The 15,450-nt window shown below is 68.3% G+C and overlaps 2 protein-coding genes across 4 annotated transcripts; one reads left to right on the top strand and one right to left on the bottom strand.

Annotated features, from left to right (window-relative positions):
* The first annotated feature begins 148 nt into the window (after positions 1–148).
* On the top strand, positions 149–6,176 carry CD164L2 (CD164 molecule like 2). 2 transcript variants are annotated; one of them, XM_040086163.2, is made up of 6 exons: positions 149–564; positions 3,085–3,189; positions 3,520–3,597; positions 3,773–3,838; positions 4,430–4,598; positions 5,850–6,176. In XM_040086163.2, the coding sequence occupies exons 1-6, from the start codon at positions 195–197 to the stop codon at positions 5,854–5,856; spliced, it is 795 nt and encodes a 264-aa protein (XP_039942097.1). In that variant the 5' UTR covers positions 149–194; the 3' UTR covers positions 5,857–6,176. The 2 variants fall into 2 exon arrangements, with proteins under 2 accessions (XP_039942097.1, XP_039942096.1); XM_040086162.2 differs by lacking the exon at positions 5,850–6,176 and adding an exon at positions 4,980–5,834.
* Positions 6,177–6,643: 467 nt separating this feature from the next.
* SYTL1 (synaptotagmin like 1) lies at positions 6,644–11,031 on the bottom strand. Of its 2 annotated transcripts, XM_040086227.1 has the most exons (14): positions 10,811–11,031; positions 10,367–10,512; positions 10,188–10,296; positions 9,563–9,602; positions 9,204–9,303; positions 8,969–9,057; positions 8,324–8,443; positions 8,070–8,236; positions 7,883–7,985; positions 7,612–7,773; positions 7,463–7,541; positions 7,294–7,393; positions 7,010–7,215; positions 6,667–6,911 (listed from the first exon to the last, which is right to left on the bottom strand). In XM_040086227.1, exons 1-14 carry the CDS (start codon positions 11,029–11,031, stop codon positions 6,772–6,774), a joined length of 1,782 nt encoding a protein of 593 aa, XP_039942161.1. In that variant the 3' UTR covers positions 6,667–6,771. The 2 variants fall into 2 exon arrangements, with proteins under 2 accessions (XP_039942162.1, XP_039942161.1); XM_040086228.2 differs by lacking the exon at positions 7,010–7,215 and having other exon boundaries at positions 6,644–6,911; positions 10,811–10,949.
* Between the last annotated feature and the right edge of the window lie 4,419 nt (positions 11,032–15,450).

The raw sequence follows: 15,450 nt of genomic DNA on the forward strand, positions 1-15,450 counted from the left end.
GACTCGGCCCCTCTCCCCGCAGTGCGGAGGTCTGGGGGGCTCCGCTGTGGAGGGGGCGGCCCGGGGTTCGGGGGGATGTGGGGTGATCGAGGATGGGTCCTGTCCTGCCCCCGCACAGCCGGGGCTGAGCAGCGCCCTCGCCTCTCCCCGTGGGTCCCCGCGGCCCGGCTTTCCCACACCGGGCTGAATAATTCATGGCCAGGAGAAGCGGGAATGCCCGGCCGGGGGTGCTGCGGGAAGGGCTGGCCGGGAGCCCTGCCCCGGAGAGGAGGAGGAAGGAGAAGGCTGCTCTCCTCCAGACTCTCCCCCCGCGCCTGTTCCTCGAAGCCCACGCCATGTCCCCGCCGAGAGAGGGGTCCGGACCGCGGCTCTGCTGCGACCCCGCGGGACTCAGGAGACCCCGGTGGTCTCGGGCACCCCGGACTCCGCTGGCTGCGGGGGACCCGGGCAGAGACCGGGGTGGGGATGGCTCCGTTCGGTTCGGTTCGGTTCTGTCCAGCCTGGCTGGAGCTGTTGGCGGTGCTGAGCGGAGCCGGCCCGGGGGGAGCGGGCAGCGCGTGTGCGGTGAGCGCGATGCGTGCGGGGTGTGCGGGCTGTGCGGGCTGTGCGGGCTGTGCGGGCTGTGCGGGGTGTGCGGGGTGTGCGGGGTGTGCGGGCTGTGCGGGCTGTGCGGAGTGTGCGGGGTGTGCGGGGTGTGCGGAGTGTGCGGGGTGTGCGGGGTGTGCGGGCTGTGCGGGCTGTGCGGGCTGTGCGGAGTGTGCGGGGTGTGCGGGGTGTGCGGAGTGTGCGGGCTGTGCGGAGTGTGCGGGCTGTGCGGGGTGTGCGGTGCGTGCGGGGTGTGCGGGGTGTGCGGGCTGTGCGGGCTGTGCGGGCTGTGCGGGCTGTGCGGGGTGTGCGGGGTGTGCGGGGTGTGCGGGCTGTGCGGGGTGTGCGGGCTGTGCGGGCTGTGCGGGCTGTGCGGGGTGTGCGGGGTGTGCGGAGTGTGCGGGGTGTGCGGGGTGTGCGGAGGGTGCGGGGTGTGCGGGGTGTGAGGGGTGTGCGGGGCACGGGGCGTGCAGCTGTGCGCAGGTGTGCGGTGTACACAGCATGTGCGAGTGTGTACAGGTGTGCGCAGGTGTGCACAGACGTGCGCAGGTGTGTACAGGGGGTGCAGTGTGTGCAGCCCGTGCTGCCCCGGCTTTCCCACGGCCCACGGGGGGATGTGGGTGCGATGTGGGGGGGACGCCCCTGGTGAGAGACCCCCGCACCCCGGGCCGGGCCTGCCGGGGCGGGGCGGGGCGGGGCGAGGCGGGGCCGCCCCCCCCCTCCCCCGCCGGCGGGGCCGCCTCCCGCGGGCGCGCATCGGCTCCGCTCCGCTCTCCCGGGAGATCCGCGGACACACCTCCCGCTGGGACCGTGCCGAGCCGGGCTGAGCCGAGCCGGGCCGGGCCATGGCCCCGCCGGGTCCCGGGGCGCTGCGCTGCGCGCTCCTGTGCGCGCTGCTCTGCGCGCAGGGAGCCGCTCCCACCCGCGCAGGTACGGCCGGGGGGCGCGGGAGGGGAGCGCGGGGCTTTACAGCTTTGGGGCAGCTGAACTTTTTTTTTTTTTTTCCTGTGTGTGGGGGTTTGGTTTTTCTCAGGGGTTCCTCTCGCCCTCAGGGGACTCGGTCCCTGAGTTCGGTTTGGAGGAGAGGGACCCCTGCTCCCGCTCCCAGCCGTGCTCCGGGGGGGTCGGGACCCCTCAAGGACCACGGGGGGTGCGCTGGGCTGCAGCGGGACGAACGGTGTGCAGGGCCCAAGCTCCTCTCCAAAAAGTGTGGGGATCTCGTGAACCGCGGTGGGGAGAGGGGAACGGAGCCGTCGCCTCCTTCCCGAGGTGCTGCAACTCCGGGCATTAATTATGCAAACCCCAGGCTTCCTTCTGCTCCCCCTCTCCCATCCCCCTGCTGCTGCGGGGAGACATTTCCACCCTGACTTATCCCAGCGGGACCCACGCGTGTTCCCAGAGCACCCACGGGAGTGGGGCTGCCCTCAGCCGGCCCCGCAGCCCCCCTTTATCCCCCTCCCTCCCCACACCTGACGGCAGGAGCGGGAGCTGGCAGCGCTGGGCTCCAACGTCTGTTCCTGCGCCTGCCGCGATAAAAATAAATTATAAACCTGCCCAAACCCTTGCGAACAAAGTCCTACTTTCCCATTGGCTCCCGGCAGGTCTCCAAATGCTGGAAGGGGGGGCCAGCGGCGTGCCCACCTCCCCCTCCCGTAGCCATGGCAATGGGGCCGCAGCATCTCCGCTTCCTGCCTTAGGCCGCCTGTTGCCCCCTCGGCTTTTCCTGGCAGTGAAGGGGAAAGGGCTTTTCTATCAGGCGCCCAGGGCTTCTAGGGAACGCTAAAAGCTGGGGGTTACAGCTGGTCCCTAAAGGGGAGCCTTGTGCTCGCTCCGTCCCCCGAGGAGCCGGTCCGGGGGAATGCCAGCTCCCAAAGGCCTCCTGAGATCCCTGAGAGCCTGGAAACACACCCGGCGTGGGGAATGGCTCCCGGCTCTTTCCCGGGATGGTGCAGACGCGGGCGTGGGACGCAGAGAGGTGCAGGCAGAGCCCGGCCGCAGCTCGCCGCAGCCTCCCTCGCCGAGAGTCAGCGCTGTAAATTAATGATGAGCGTGTGTGGGGAAAGAGCGGCTCCGCAAGCACCGGAGTGACTCACAGCCTCAGCGGGCCGGTGGGAACGGGGGTCCCGCGGGATGGCCGGGGTGGGCAGAGGATAACCCCCACCAGGCTGGAGCTGCCGCCTCATCTCATTTCAACCCCCGCCAAAAGATCCCGGCGCTGGGGCTGGGGGTGTTCCCTGCCCTGGGGGTGATGGGTGAGCCCCGTGTGAACCGGGGGGGTGCTGGGAGCTGTGGGGTGTCCCCTGGCTGGAGGGCCGGGGGTGCTGCGAGCACCCCATCGGCACGGGGCTGTTGGGTTTGGTGCTTTGGGATCTGCCTTCATCGCTCCCGCTGCATCGTCAGAATTTCCCCTCTGTGGAGCTGGGGGGGTCCAGCCCCCACCCCGCTGCGGCAGGGATGGGCACCGGCCCTGCCCTCACCGCTTTTCCCTGGCTTTGGCAGGAGAGTGTGGCAAGCTGAGGTCCTGCGAGATGTGTACAGCCAGCAGCCGCTCCCACAACAGCACCGACTGCGTCTGGGTGGGCTGCGGGACCCCCGAGGAGCCAGGTGAGGGGCTCGGCTGGGTGGGCACAGAGGGGGGCTCTCATCAGCCCTCCCCAGCCCCTGTCACTGCACCGGGGCCGTGCCCGGGTGGTGTTGGCACTCAGCACCTTTGGATGCCCAGTCCCAGCTGATTTCACGGTCCAGGTTCATCTCAGAGGTTTACAAAGCCCCTCTTTGCAGCTCTGAGCCCCTCCTGCCAGCCCCTCAGGTGGATGCTCACCCCTGGGAATGAACCCCCTCATCCCAAACCCTCAGGTGCCCGGGGCAGCCCCGGGCCTGAACAGCTGCACTGGTTTGGGATCCTCGGGACAACTCTGCTCCCTCTTCCCGCAGAAACGGGGAGCTGCGTGCAGAGAGGGTCAGCGGTGCGGGAGACCTGTGCACTCTACAACACCAGCACCCTGTGCCGAGGTAACCCCAGACCCCCAAACCCCCCCAGACCCTCTGACCTTCGGGACAGAGGTGCTGCTGCGGGTTCAGGGGCTATGGGGATGAAATCCCACTGGGACAGGGGCATGGCTTGAGGACATGTGGCAATGTCCCTTGTCACCCTTTACCTCCTTCCCTGTGTCCCTGCCCTCTCCAGCACTGAAGTCACACACGGAGGAGCCTCCACAATCCCACAGCAAGGAGCCAGTGACACACTCCACAAGTGAGTGGGCCTGGGGAGGGGCGGGGGGCAGTGGGATGGGGGTCCTGGGCGCCCCAGGGATCAGTGACTGGTCCCAGCAAGGCACTTCCCTCTATTTCACACCCCTTTGGGAGGGATCCGTGGATGTGCCGGCTGTCCCGGGTCACAGCTCTGTCCCTGTCCCCTCTCCCTGCGCTGGGCAGTGCAGTGACTCACGGCACCCATCAAGAGCAGGCCCTGGTTCCCAGATCCTTGCTGGGAATCGCCACCTCCGGCCTGGCTGGGAGTGGAGGGGCCTCTTCCAGCAAGCGGGAACTGGAGAGCGCTGGGCTCATTACAGTGGGTAACCAGAGCCTGGAGCCTGCTGAATTATTGATCCCACTGGGATCCTTTTGCCACTGGCTCCTTTCCCGCAGCTCCAGCTGCTCTGGCACGGGAAGGGGCTGATGTCCCCACATCCGTGTATTGGTGGGGACATCCCAGCCCCATTCCTCCCTGTGCCGCCACTGGTTCCTTCACGCACCCCAAACCCCCTCTCTTGTACTCACTGACACTCGGAGATGCCAACAGCGCCCATAACTCCCCAAACCTCCCCTTCTCCCTGGCCACCAGGGACCACCACCACCACCAGCGCCCCGCTGACGGGCAGCCCTGAGTTTCACCCTCCCGGCTTCGACACAGCGAGTTTCATCGGGGGCATCGTGCTGGTGCTGTGCGTCCAGGCCGTCGCCTTCTTCATCATCAAGTTCATCAAGTCAAAGGACAGCACCTACCAGACTCTGTAAGGGCCCCGTGCTCCCACCGGGATCTGGGGAGGGGGGACCTGGGCCAAGCCCACCCTAAAACCAAGTCTGGGGTCACCCCGGGGTGTGTCCTGTCTCTCCGCTGTGTCGTGGCTCTTTGTGCCAGTCCATCCCCACCCTGCAGGGGACGATTTGGGAGGTGGAGGTGTTCCTGTCCCCCTGTCTGTCCCCGTGCCGCTGTCCTCCTGTCCTGTCACCTCCTCTGTCTGTCACCTCCTGCTCCGAGCCCCGCAGGGAGCGGGAGAGCCCCAGATCCGTCCCTCAGAGCTGAGTCCAGCGCTGCTCCGTGCTGTCCCCGGGGATCGCTGTGGCTAACGCGGGGGGCTGTGCCCCCTCTCTCTTTCCTTCCACGCTGCCAGAGAGGACAATCAGTAGGTTCTGGGTGCCGTGGGGAGGGGGGTGTCCCCCCGCACCCCCAGAGCTTCACCCTTCGCTCGCACCTCCCCGGGCAGAGGGTGGGGCGTGGATTTTCCCTCCTGGCTTGCATGACGGGTGTTTTCCAGCTGGTTTCGCTGTTTCCTCTGAGCTGTTAGGGATGGAAGGGAAGGGAAGGGGGTCCCCCCGCCCCCTTTCTGGCATGGAGCCCCTCAGGGCTGTGGCCCCAGAGAGGTTCTTCCACCCGGGTGAGATGTCCCCAGTGCCCCCAGCCTCACCGCAGCAGGGTGCAGCCCCTCGCCCTGAGCCTCCTTGGCAGCACGGCAACTGCAGGGCTCCCAGTCTGGCCCCAGTTTGGCCCCAGTTTGGCCCCAGTTAGCACCCAGCAGCCCCTTCCCACTCTCGGCACCCCCTGCCTCCCCACAGCCTCGAGGCTCGGGGGCTCCCCTCATCTCCTCCTGGACTCCTGGGTGTTTTTCCCTCTGGCATTTTGGCTGGAGCACCCAGCCGTGCCCTGACACCCCCCTGCCCGCCAGAGGAGCGGAGCCAGGGCCTTGCTGTGTGCTTTTGCTGTGCCTCTGTGTGCTCCGGGGGGGCTTGGGGGGGGGGGGTGTCCCTCTCCCCCACCCTCTTTCTGTGTGCTGTTTTGGGGAGGGGGCTGCGTGTCGTGTGCCGTGGGGTGACGCTTGTAGCTCGGGCTGCCCCCCATTAAACTCTGCCAGGTGGTGTCTGCGTTGTGTCCGGGGGTGGCTGCGGCTGGGGGGGTGCAGGGGATCCCCGGGGGGGCTGCGAGGGGCCGGGTGAAGCCCCCCAGGACCTTTCCTGCTACGTCTCCTCTCTGTCCAATGCACCAGGATCTGAGCTCCCTGCGCCTCCAGGCTGGGGGGGGGTCGCTGTCCCCGTCCCCCCCGGGTGAAGAGGCCACCGTGGTGTCACCGTCCCCCCTGCACAGACCCCCCCCACACCACGACTATGCAAAGCTGGGGACACCAGGGTGGGACAGGTCACCCCGGGGTGCTCCCGGGGGATGCAGGGGGGCCCATCCAGCCCCGAATTCCACCTTTGGCCCCCACACGCCCGGGGGGCACGAGGCACCCAGGAATCAGAGGACACGTGGCTGTGGGTGGCAGTGGGGGATCATCCCCTGGCCCCAGCCCCGAGCCCGAGCTGGAACAACGGGGACAGAAACCAATAAAGGATTTTCCTGTAATTCCTGGTGTCGGTGTCATTGTCACCCAGCTCCTGCCACCCCAGGCGTGGGTGATGTCCTGGGAGATTCTGGTTGCAAAAAATCCTTTGGGGATGTTCGTGCCCACAGGCTGGTGTTGGTGGGTGGCCCCAAGTGACTCCAGTCCTCCCAGTACCCAGGAACCAGTGTGGGTGTCCCAGTGGGACAGGGCAGCCCAGGGTGGAGTATCCCAGTAAGAAAAGGGGGATTCTGTCAGAGCAGTGACCCCCCCAACCCCACCCAGGGCTGCGACAAGGCCACCAGAGTCCCAGGGCTGCCACCCCAGGGGCTGGAAGGACGGAGATGGGGGGCACAGCCCCATGCTGGGAGCAGCGCGATGCAGCAGCTCCAGCCCCACAGCAGAGGGAGAAGCCAGGGTACGGTGGCCAAGGCAATAAACAGCCACCAGCTGTGCCCACGGCAATAAAAAGCTGCCAGATGTGCCCTCAGGTGTCACTTCATTGCTGCTGGAAGGGGAGGGCACAGACCCCAGTGATGCCCCAGGTCTCCACCCCTCCGAGCCCACACTCGCAGCCGGTCCTTGGGGGCTACGCCCGGGGGATCAGGTTGGTCCGCAGGGGGAGCAGCGCTTCCACCCAGCGCCCGGGCTGCTGCAGCAGCTGCTTCCACACGCCCTGCTCCTCCGCCGTCGAGTCCATCCAGCCCACGGGCAGCCCGTAGCTGCTCCCTGCGGAGGGAGCACCCCGTCAGCCCCGAGCCGCGGCGCTGGGGACGCCCGGAGGGGCCGGGGACGCCCGGAGGGGCCGGGGCTGCCCTCCCGCTCACCCGTGCCCAGGCTGAGGCGGATGCCGCCCAGCTGGCGCTTGGAAAAGGCTTCGTGGTGCCAGAGGGTGAACTCGGCGCACGCCTCGGCCAGGTCCTTGGCCTGGAAGCCGTCGTACACCATGGTGTGGTTGAAGAGGGGGTTCAGGCTCCGCTTCACCACCCGCGTCTTCTGGCGGCTGGCCTTGCTGTCATCCGGCAGCACGTAGCTGGGGTGACGCCGGGGTGAGGGGGGCACACCCTGGCGGCCCCTCCGGGCTCCCCCGGGGTGTCACCCCCGCCCTTACCACTGCACGAAGGCGTCCACGGTGCCGCTCTGCAGCGGGACGAGGCTCTGAGCGTCCTTCACCCAGATGTGCAGCTCTCCCGTGGGTGGCATCCCCCCTCCTGTGGGCCAGAAGGGTCAGGGGGCACCCTGCCATGCCCGACCCCCGGCTGCCCACGGGCCCCTCTCACCTTCCGAGCCGGCGGGGATGAACTTCAGCGCCAGGTTGAGGTTTCCCCGGCTGGCGAGGCCGTCGGAGGGGATGGGCATCTGCGGAGGACGGGGGTGGGGTTACGGGGGCGGTGCGCGAACAGCGGGGCCGGGGAGGCGAGGAGCTCACCCGTGGCTGGAGACTGAACCACTCGGGGCGTGTGTTGGCCCAGTCCCAGGCGCCCAGGGCCACCTCCACCTCGCCCAGGAAGAGGTTCCTGCCCAGGCTGTCGTGGTGCCACACGGAGAGGTTCAGGGTCCGGCCCTGCAGGTCCCTCTTCTCCAGCTTGTACTGGCGGGGAGGGGACACGGGGTGAGATTATCCACGCCCACCCACCCAAATCGCACCACGGGTGGGGGTGGATAATCCTCCAGCTCCACGCCAAAGGAGCGTTCGGAACCTTGAGGGTCTCGTTGAAGACGGGATCCAGGCTCCTCTTCCTCACGGCGGTCTTGCGCTTGCTGCGGTGGGACTTGTCCGGCAGCAGGTACGTCTTGATGTACCTGGGGCCAAAAAACGAGCTGTGGGCAGCGGGGGGCCGGAGAGGGCATCCCCCGGGCAGTGCCAGCGGGGCCTGGGGCACTCACGGGTCCGAGCGCTGCCTCTTGGCCTCGGCCAGCTCCCGGCAGCGCAGGACGTGCACCTGCAGCTCCTTCTTGGCCGGGTCGTAGCGCAGGGAGAACTGCACGCAGCCCCGCACGGCCACCCTGCCCAGCTCCCCTTCGCTGTACAGGCTCATCAGGCTCCCGCTCAGCTGCGGGGGGGTGACACCGTCAGGGGGGCTGGGGAGGTGCCCCCCACCCACTCACCCCAGCCCCAGTACCCAGCCCCAGTCCTGTACCGTGGAGGAGCTGAGGCTGGACACGGAGGAGCTGGTTCTCAGCAGGCTCGGGGGGCTGTGGCCGTTCTGTGGGGACAGCGGGGCCGGGGGGGTCTGATCCGTCTGGGGCGTCTCTGGTCTCTGGAAATGCAAAGCGGGGTCAGCTCCAGCCCTATAAAACCCCACACACCCCCTCCAAAACTCCTTACAACTCTCTCCAGCTCCCCCAGTCCCATAGAGACCTCCCAATCCCATAGAGCGCCCCCAGTCCCATACAGCCCCCCAGTCCCATAGAATCCCCCAATCCCATACAGCCCCCCAATCCCATAGAGCCCCCCAGTCCCATCAAGCCCCTCCCAATCCCATAGAGCCCCCCAATCCCATAGAGCCCCCCAGTCCCATAGAATCCCCCAATCCCATAGAGCCCCCCAGTCCCATAGAACCCCCCAGTCCCATAGAGACCCCCCAGTCCCATAGAGACCCCCAGTCCCATAGAATCCCCCAATCCCATAGAGACCCCCCAGTCCCATAGAAACCCCCAGTCCCTTCAAGCCCCTCAATCCCACAGAGTCCCCCCAATCCCACAGAGTCCCCCCAGTCCCACAGAGTCCCCCCAGTCCCATAGAGCCCCCCAGTTCCACACATCCCCGCCAGCCCCCGTCCCACCTGCCCGGCGCTGTGGCTGCCGTGTGCCGAGTCCGGCTCCTGCTCCTCATCCTCCTCCGTGCTGCAGCAGCTCCCAGCTCCCGTGTCACCTGCGAGGACGAGGGCAGGGTGGGAGGGGGATCCCCTTTTCAGCCAGAGCAGTGAGGTGAAGGGCCGCAGTGGGGGGGCAGTGAGCAGTGCTGGGGGGCTCCAGCCCCCCAAAGCTCCCCAGCACCGACCCCCCCACCCCAGGTACCTGTCTGGGCCGGGCTGTCCTGCTCCCTCGCCGCGATGTCACCCTGCAGCAGGGGCTGTGACACCGGGGACCCCTCCACGGCCGGAGCTGGGGGGCTGGGCTGTGAGGGAAAGGATGAGAACGGGACCCCGGGCACCCCCTCCTCCCCCACCCACCCTCTGTGTTCCGGGGGACACGAGGAGGGATGAGCCACGGGACACCCCAGGGGACATTTTGTGGGACATTTCCCGTCACTCCCCAGGGCTCGGGATCGCTCCAAGCGCAGCACAATCTTGGGATGGCCCTGGGGGTGCTGCGGGGTGACCCCCACCCATCTCTGGGGTGTCAGGTGCTGCTCAACCCACACCCCAGGGACCCACCTGGGGCTCCGTGGGCTCCGGCACCTCCTCTGTGGGGGAACTGCGGGAAGAGAGCGCCATTAGTTTGGTCTAGATGGTGGGCAGCCAGACACCGGGATGGTGGGAGACACTGGGACAATGGACAGATGGACACTGGGATAGTGGACAGCCAGACACCGAGAGAGTGGGAGACACTGGGATAATGGACAGCTGGACACTGGGATAATGGACAGATGGACATTGGGATAGTGGACAGCCAGACACCAGGATGGTGGGAGACACTGGGATAATGGACAGATGGACACTGGGATAGTGGACAGCCAGACACCGGGATAATGGACAGATGGACACTGGGATAATGGACGGATGGACACTGGGATAGCGGACAGATGGACACAGGAATGGTGGACAGATGGACACAGGAATGGTGGACAGACAGATGCTGGGATCATGGGACACACTGATGGACAAATGGTGGACAACCAGACCCTGGGATGATGATGGGCACACACCAGGCCTGACTGCACCGACCCCTCCTCCAGGGGTCCTGCTCCCCCTCCAGCCCCCTGGTGCCACCCCCAGCGCGCACCGGTGGGATGTCACCACCCCCGGGGCCCCGGTGGGACAACAGCCTTCCTTCCCTCACCTCTCGTCCGTCTCCAAGGCACCATCCTCATCCTCCTTCTCCTCTGCCGACGGCTCGTCGATGGCCTCCAGCTCGCCCAGACTGGGGCCGCGTTCCAGGTCCCCCGTTCCTGGGGACATCAGGGAGCTCAGGCCCGGCTCCCACCTTCCCCGTGCCCCCGTGCCCCATCCCTCGCCTACCCCGGGGCCGCCTCCTGCGGCGGATGGAGGCTCGGACGAGGTCGGAGCCCAGGTGGTGCTGGTGGCGCTGGGCGCGGGCGTCGCAGAACCAGTCCCCGGTGAGGCTCCGCAGCCGCGCCGGGTCCGACACCGACTTGCGGAGCTTGCTGGTGGGCGGGAGGGGGACATTGGGACCCCACCCCGGCACTGCCATCGGCCCCTGCGCCCCGATCGATGGAGCCGCCCCAACAGGGCCTGGGGGACAGCAGCCACCGCCTGCCAGGGCCTTTGGGACCCTCGGTGCTTCTGCGACAAACCGGGGGCTTCCCCCTGCCCGAGGGCAGTGGGTGAGCAGGTGAAAAAGGGACCCTCGGCCTGGCTGCTCTGTCCCCAGGGGCTGACGGCTCCTGGGGGGTCCGTGCTGTCCCCAAGGCGCTGTCACACCAGCGGGGACCCCCAGCCCACCTGATGCGCCCCTCCTCTCGCCGGCGGAGCTGCCAGTCCCGGTGCAGCACCCGGGCGATGCAGCTCCGCTCCTCCTCCGTCAGGAAGCTCAGGTCCAGCAGCGCCTCGGGCTCCAGGGCCATGGCGGGGCTTGGGGACAGCCCGGGGACAGCCCGAGGGGCCGGCCCGGGCGGGGACACGGGGTGCTCAGCGTGCCGGGCGTGCACCAGCGATGCCAACATCGCGGCGGGCACCTGGGGGCCGCTGCGGAGGATCCCCCCCGCTCATCCTGCTGAAAGGACAAAGGGCGGAGGAGCTCAGCCCACGGCCGCAGCCGAAACCCCGCCGCCACCCCACCGGCGACAAACGGGGAGCGGGACCATGCCCAGGGTGCCGAGAGAAGGGCTCAGGCTCGGGGAGGGCTCGGGGACACCCGCGGCTCCTCCCGCTGCCGGCTCCGTGCCCGGCCGGCCCTGCCCGCCCATCCTGCCCGCCGCCTGTTTGCCCAGCGTGTTTGCTCAGGGCTGGCTCTGCCCCTGCCCGCTTTCCCAGGGCTTCACCGGGTGCCAGGACACACGCACAGATGGCGGAAGGGGCCTGGCTGCCCCCCGCGATGGGCTGAGACCGTACCCAGCTCATCACATCTCCCAGAGGGGTCTTGCCCCACGCCCGGCGTTGCCTCACCACGGCCCTTCCTGTCCCCGGCGTTGGGAAAGCGCTGCCTTGGTGTCACCGAAGGGCAGGAAATTGCAGCAGCCGTGGGGCAGGATCAGCCTGGAACCCCCCCGGGCACCCCCCGGGCACCCCCGGGTTCCTGGGCACCCACGGAGCCAAGCCTCGGCACGGCTGGGGTGTCCCACCCTCACCAGTGGCCCTGTCCCCGGCCCCAAAGGTGACTCTGACCTCACCCCACGGGTGGCCCTGTCCCAGCCCCGGGGGTGTCACACATCCCCCAGGGTTGGGGGACCCCAGCGTGCTCCAACCCCGGCACAGCCCGCAGCAATCCAGCACCAGGGACCCCCCATCCCACACGGGGGACCCCCGACACCGCCCGGCCCCCCCGGGGAACCCCGACACCCACCAGCCCCCTGCCCCGCCGTGGGGCTGGGAGGGGGCTCGGGGGGCACGAACCGGCTCTCCCCGGGCTGCGGTGATGCTGCCGCCGTCTCCCCGCCGCAGCCGCTCGTATCCTGTTTACTGCCGGCACACGGGGGGGGTTCCCCCCACCCCGGAACAGAGCCGCCACCTAAAAATGTCACCTAAGTGTGAGCAGGGCGCTGCGATTCGCCCGGATCCTTGTGGGGTCCCCAAAACCGAGCCGGGAAGAAGCGCACACAGAGGGGTGCTGGGCTGCCGGCCCCCCACCCTGCGCGGGGACCAGTCAAACCAGTCCAACCTCCCCAGCCAGCCACAGCCGGGGGTTGCACGCCCCCCTTTTTTCACTGCAGGCAGCCCGACAAGATGGAAGGGGGGGGCGGGTCCGGAGGGCCTGAAACCCCCCCACACCCCCTCCCCAAAACGCACCCGCTCCCAGCCCCTCCTGGGTGACCCCCACAGCGCCCCAGGAACCGGCGGACCCCAGGCGCCCCCAGCACAGCCCGGGGCTGCCCCACAGCCGGGACACCCTGGGCTCCTCCCAGCGCCAGGGACCCCATCACGGGGGCCTCAGACCCCGGCCAGCCCCAGGCCTCTGGCACAGCGTGGGGACAAGACAAACCACCCCTGAAATGCGTGACGCGGAGCCCCCAGCCCGCCCTTCTCCCTGGGGAGCAGAGCGGAGGAGTGGGGGGCGTGTGCAGCCCCCCAGGTGGGGCCGGAGCAGCCGGGCCGCACCCCCACCCCACCCCAGGCGGCCGTGCAGCCCCTCCGCAGCGGGTTCAGCCCCACGCCCCCACTTACCTGCACAGGTGGTGGGGTCTCCGCGGCTCGTTGCCCCCCCCCAGCACCCCACGGGGACCCCGGTGGGTGCGCGGTGCCCGCGGTCCCCGCCCCTGGCTGGGTGCTGTGCCCGGGGTGACTCAACCGCAGCCCTGCGAGCGCCTCCGCGCCCGGCGGCACGAAAGCAGGGACTGGAGCCAGCAGCACCCGCCGGACGGGACTGAACTGGGCTGAACTGGGCTGAACTGGGCTGAGCTGGGAGGCGTCAGGCGCCTGGGAAGGGGTGGCGCAGCGAGGATGCACCCCGGGACAGGGAGACCCCAAACCTGGTGGAGACTCCGGGGTGCGGAAAAGGGGATGGGGTGGGAGATGTCCCACCCTGGTGTCCCACGGCGGGATGGGGGCAGGATGTGCCTCTGGGGCTCCTGGGAGAGCGCCTGGGCTGTACTGGGGGGACTGGTCTGTGCTGGGCATGGGGGGAGCAGTACATGTGCAGCCCCCTGAAGCCCCCCACCCCAAAAACCCAGCGTGGAGCAACGCCGGGTCCCTGGGGCTTTGCAGGAACCCCAGGGTGTCCCCGGCTCCACGGCTGCCATCCCATAATGCATTCCCAGCCCACGGGACAGCCCCAGCCCCCTCCTCAAACCGTGGTACCCCTCAGCCCCCTCCAGCCCCACATTCCCTATCCCACGGATGTATCCAGCCCCACAACCCCCACCCTGGGGGGAACAATCCCATCTTGCTCAGGCCTGCCCTGGGTGCTCAGCCCCGGGCAGGATGGGGCCAGCAGTGCCAGGCAGGGACAAACCTCAGGCAGGAGCACCGCAGCAGGACCTGTGCCTCAGTTTCCCTCGATGCCGGAGGGAGAGCAGCTGGCTGCTGGTTCAGGCTCCCCCCCGCAGCTTTAATGCGAGGTGGCAGCGCTTACCGAGCACAGGACGGCAAGAAAAGGGGATTATTTTTAGCCTGGTTTCTCAGGAAATGAGACTTCAGCAGTGGCTTCGCGTGTCTGTCCGTGAGCAGCTCTCCTCTTCCTCCCCTTGCAGGGCGCTCGCTGCTCAGCTCTGGTGAAGGGGGGTCCCAGAGGAATGGGATCCCTGCCGTGGGTGTCCTGGGAACGCAGCCAGGCCTCTGCAGGGCAACAACGATGGGAGGACACTCGAGTCCCTCGTGGGCTGGGGGCTCAGCTCTGGGTCACCCTGGGTGGGCACCCGGCCCTTTCTGAGCATCCTCTGCTCCTGCAACACCCAGAGTGAGGAACATTTCTGGGATGGAGAAGGGCGCAAGGGGCAGTGGGACATCCTGCAGCGTGTCCCACCCTGTCCCTGCTGACCCAGAGGTGCAGAGTTTTGGGGTCTCAGCCACAGCCGGTGGGGTTGGGGGGACAGAGGCTGCCCCAGCCCAGTGACAGGCGGTGACAGCCGGGAGCGCCCTGGCCAGCAGCACACCTGGGCCAGGTGCCGGGCCAGCCCTCGGGGATGCTTTCCCTTGCAGCCACCTCCCGGAGCGGCGTCGGAGGAGCGGCCCCCGGTGCCGGCAGGGTCCGGGGCAGGCACGGGGCGGGTTCTGTCTCATTTCGGCACGCCGTGGGCAGCCCCGAGCCGGCGCTGCCGAGGAGCGAGTCCCGGCCTGCTCCCAGCCCTCTTCCCTCCAGGACTTGCTCCTCGGGTCCGGGAGGTACAGGCAAGTCTGGTTCTCCTGGGGGGAAACTGGGGCAGCAGCGTGAGCTGGAGCACGGGTGGAGGCCCAGCAGTGGATTTCTGGGCGGTGGGGCAGCCCTTGCAGCACAGCACCCCGGCTTTGACGCTGCTACGTGTTCCCCCGAAGGCATGGGGCCACCTGGCCCTGTCCCTCTCCGGGGATCTCAGCTTTCCGTGCCCTCTGCCCTCCCAGAGCCTTTGATGTGGCACTCAAGCGCTCCCCGGACACAGGAGCGGTGCCATAACCCGCTGGGACAGACCCCAGTTCCCACAGGGATGGACCCCAGCTCTCACGGTGACAGACCCCAATCCCTCGGGCTGGGAGCCCTTCGCTTGCACCGCGTTTAATTTTTTATTTCAAACCCCCACACCAGAGCCGGGACCCGGAGGCGATCCCAGCCGTGGCTCTGGCTGGGAATGACACTCGAGGCCCGGCTGGGAGCCCAGCGCTGGCTCTTACAGCCCCTTCCCTTCCCCTGCCTGGGAAACAAGGGCGTGAGGATAAGGAGAGATCCACAGCCTGGGAGGCACCGCAGCCCCCGGCAGCTCCCAGAGCTCCCAGTGCGCCGGGATATCGCTGCCGGGGGAGCCCTTTGATGCACCCCCAAAGGGGGTGACCCCTGGGACCCCTCCCCTCCTGCCAGCTGCGGGGAAGTGACCCCACTTCAAAGGCGGCTCCCCGGCGGTGACATTCCCGGCTCCAGGGCGGTGACATTCCCGGCTCCCCGCGGGGAGGGGGGTCGGTGGCAGACCCCCGGCCCTGCTGCCAGCCTGGCGGGGGTCGGTCACACTCGGCCGGGGCTGTGGGGGAAGCAGCGGGGTCGCTCCGCGATGAGGGTTCAGGTCATGTGGCAGCTGGGATGGATCCTGACATTCCATTCTGCAGCATTCCTGGCTCCCGGGGCTGGGCTGGCCGCGCTGAGCCGGGAGAGGAAAAAGGAGGAAAAGGAGGAAAAGGAGGAAAAGGAGGGGGGAAAGGAGGAAAAGGAGGAAAAGGAGCAGGGCTCGCACAGCAGCCTCGGCGCTGGGGGTGTCCGGGGTATCTGACCAGGACGGTCTGGGCACACTCGGAGCGGCCGCTTC

The sequence above is a fragment of the Hirundo rustica genome, chromosome 25 (assembly GCF_015227805.2).
Source record: "Hirundo rustica isolate bHirRus1 chromosome 25, bHirRus1.pri.v3, whole genome shotgun sequence".
Taxonomy (NCBI): Eukaryota; Metazoa; Chordata; class Aves; order Passeriformes; family Hirundinidae; genus Hirundo; species Hirundo rustica.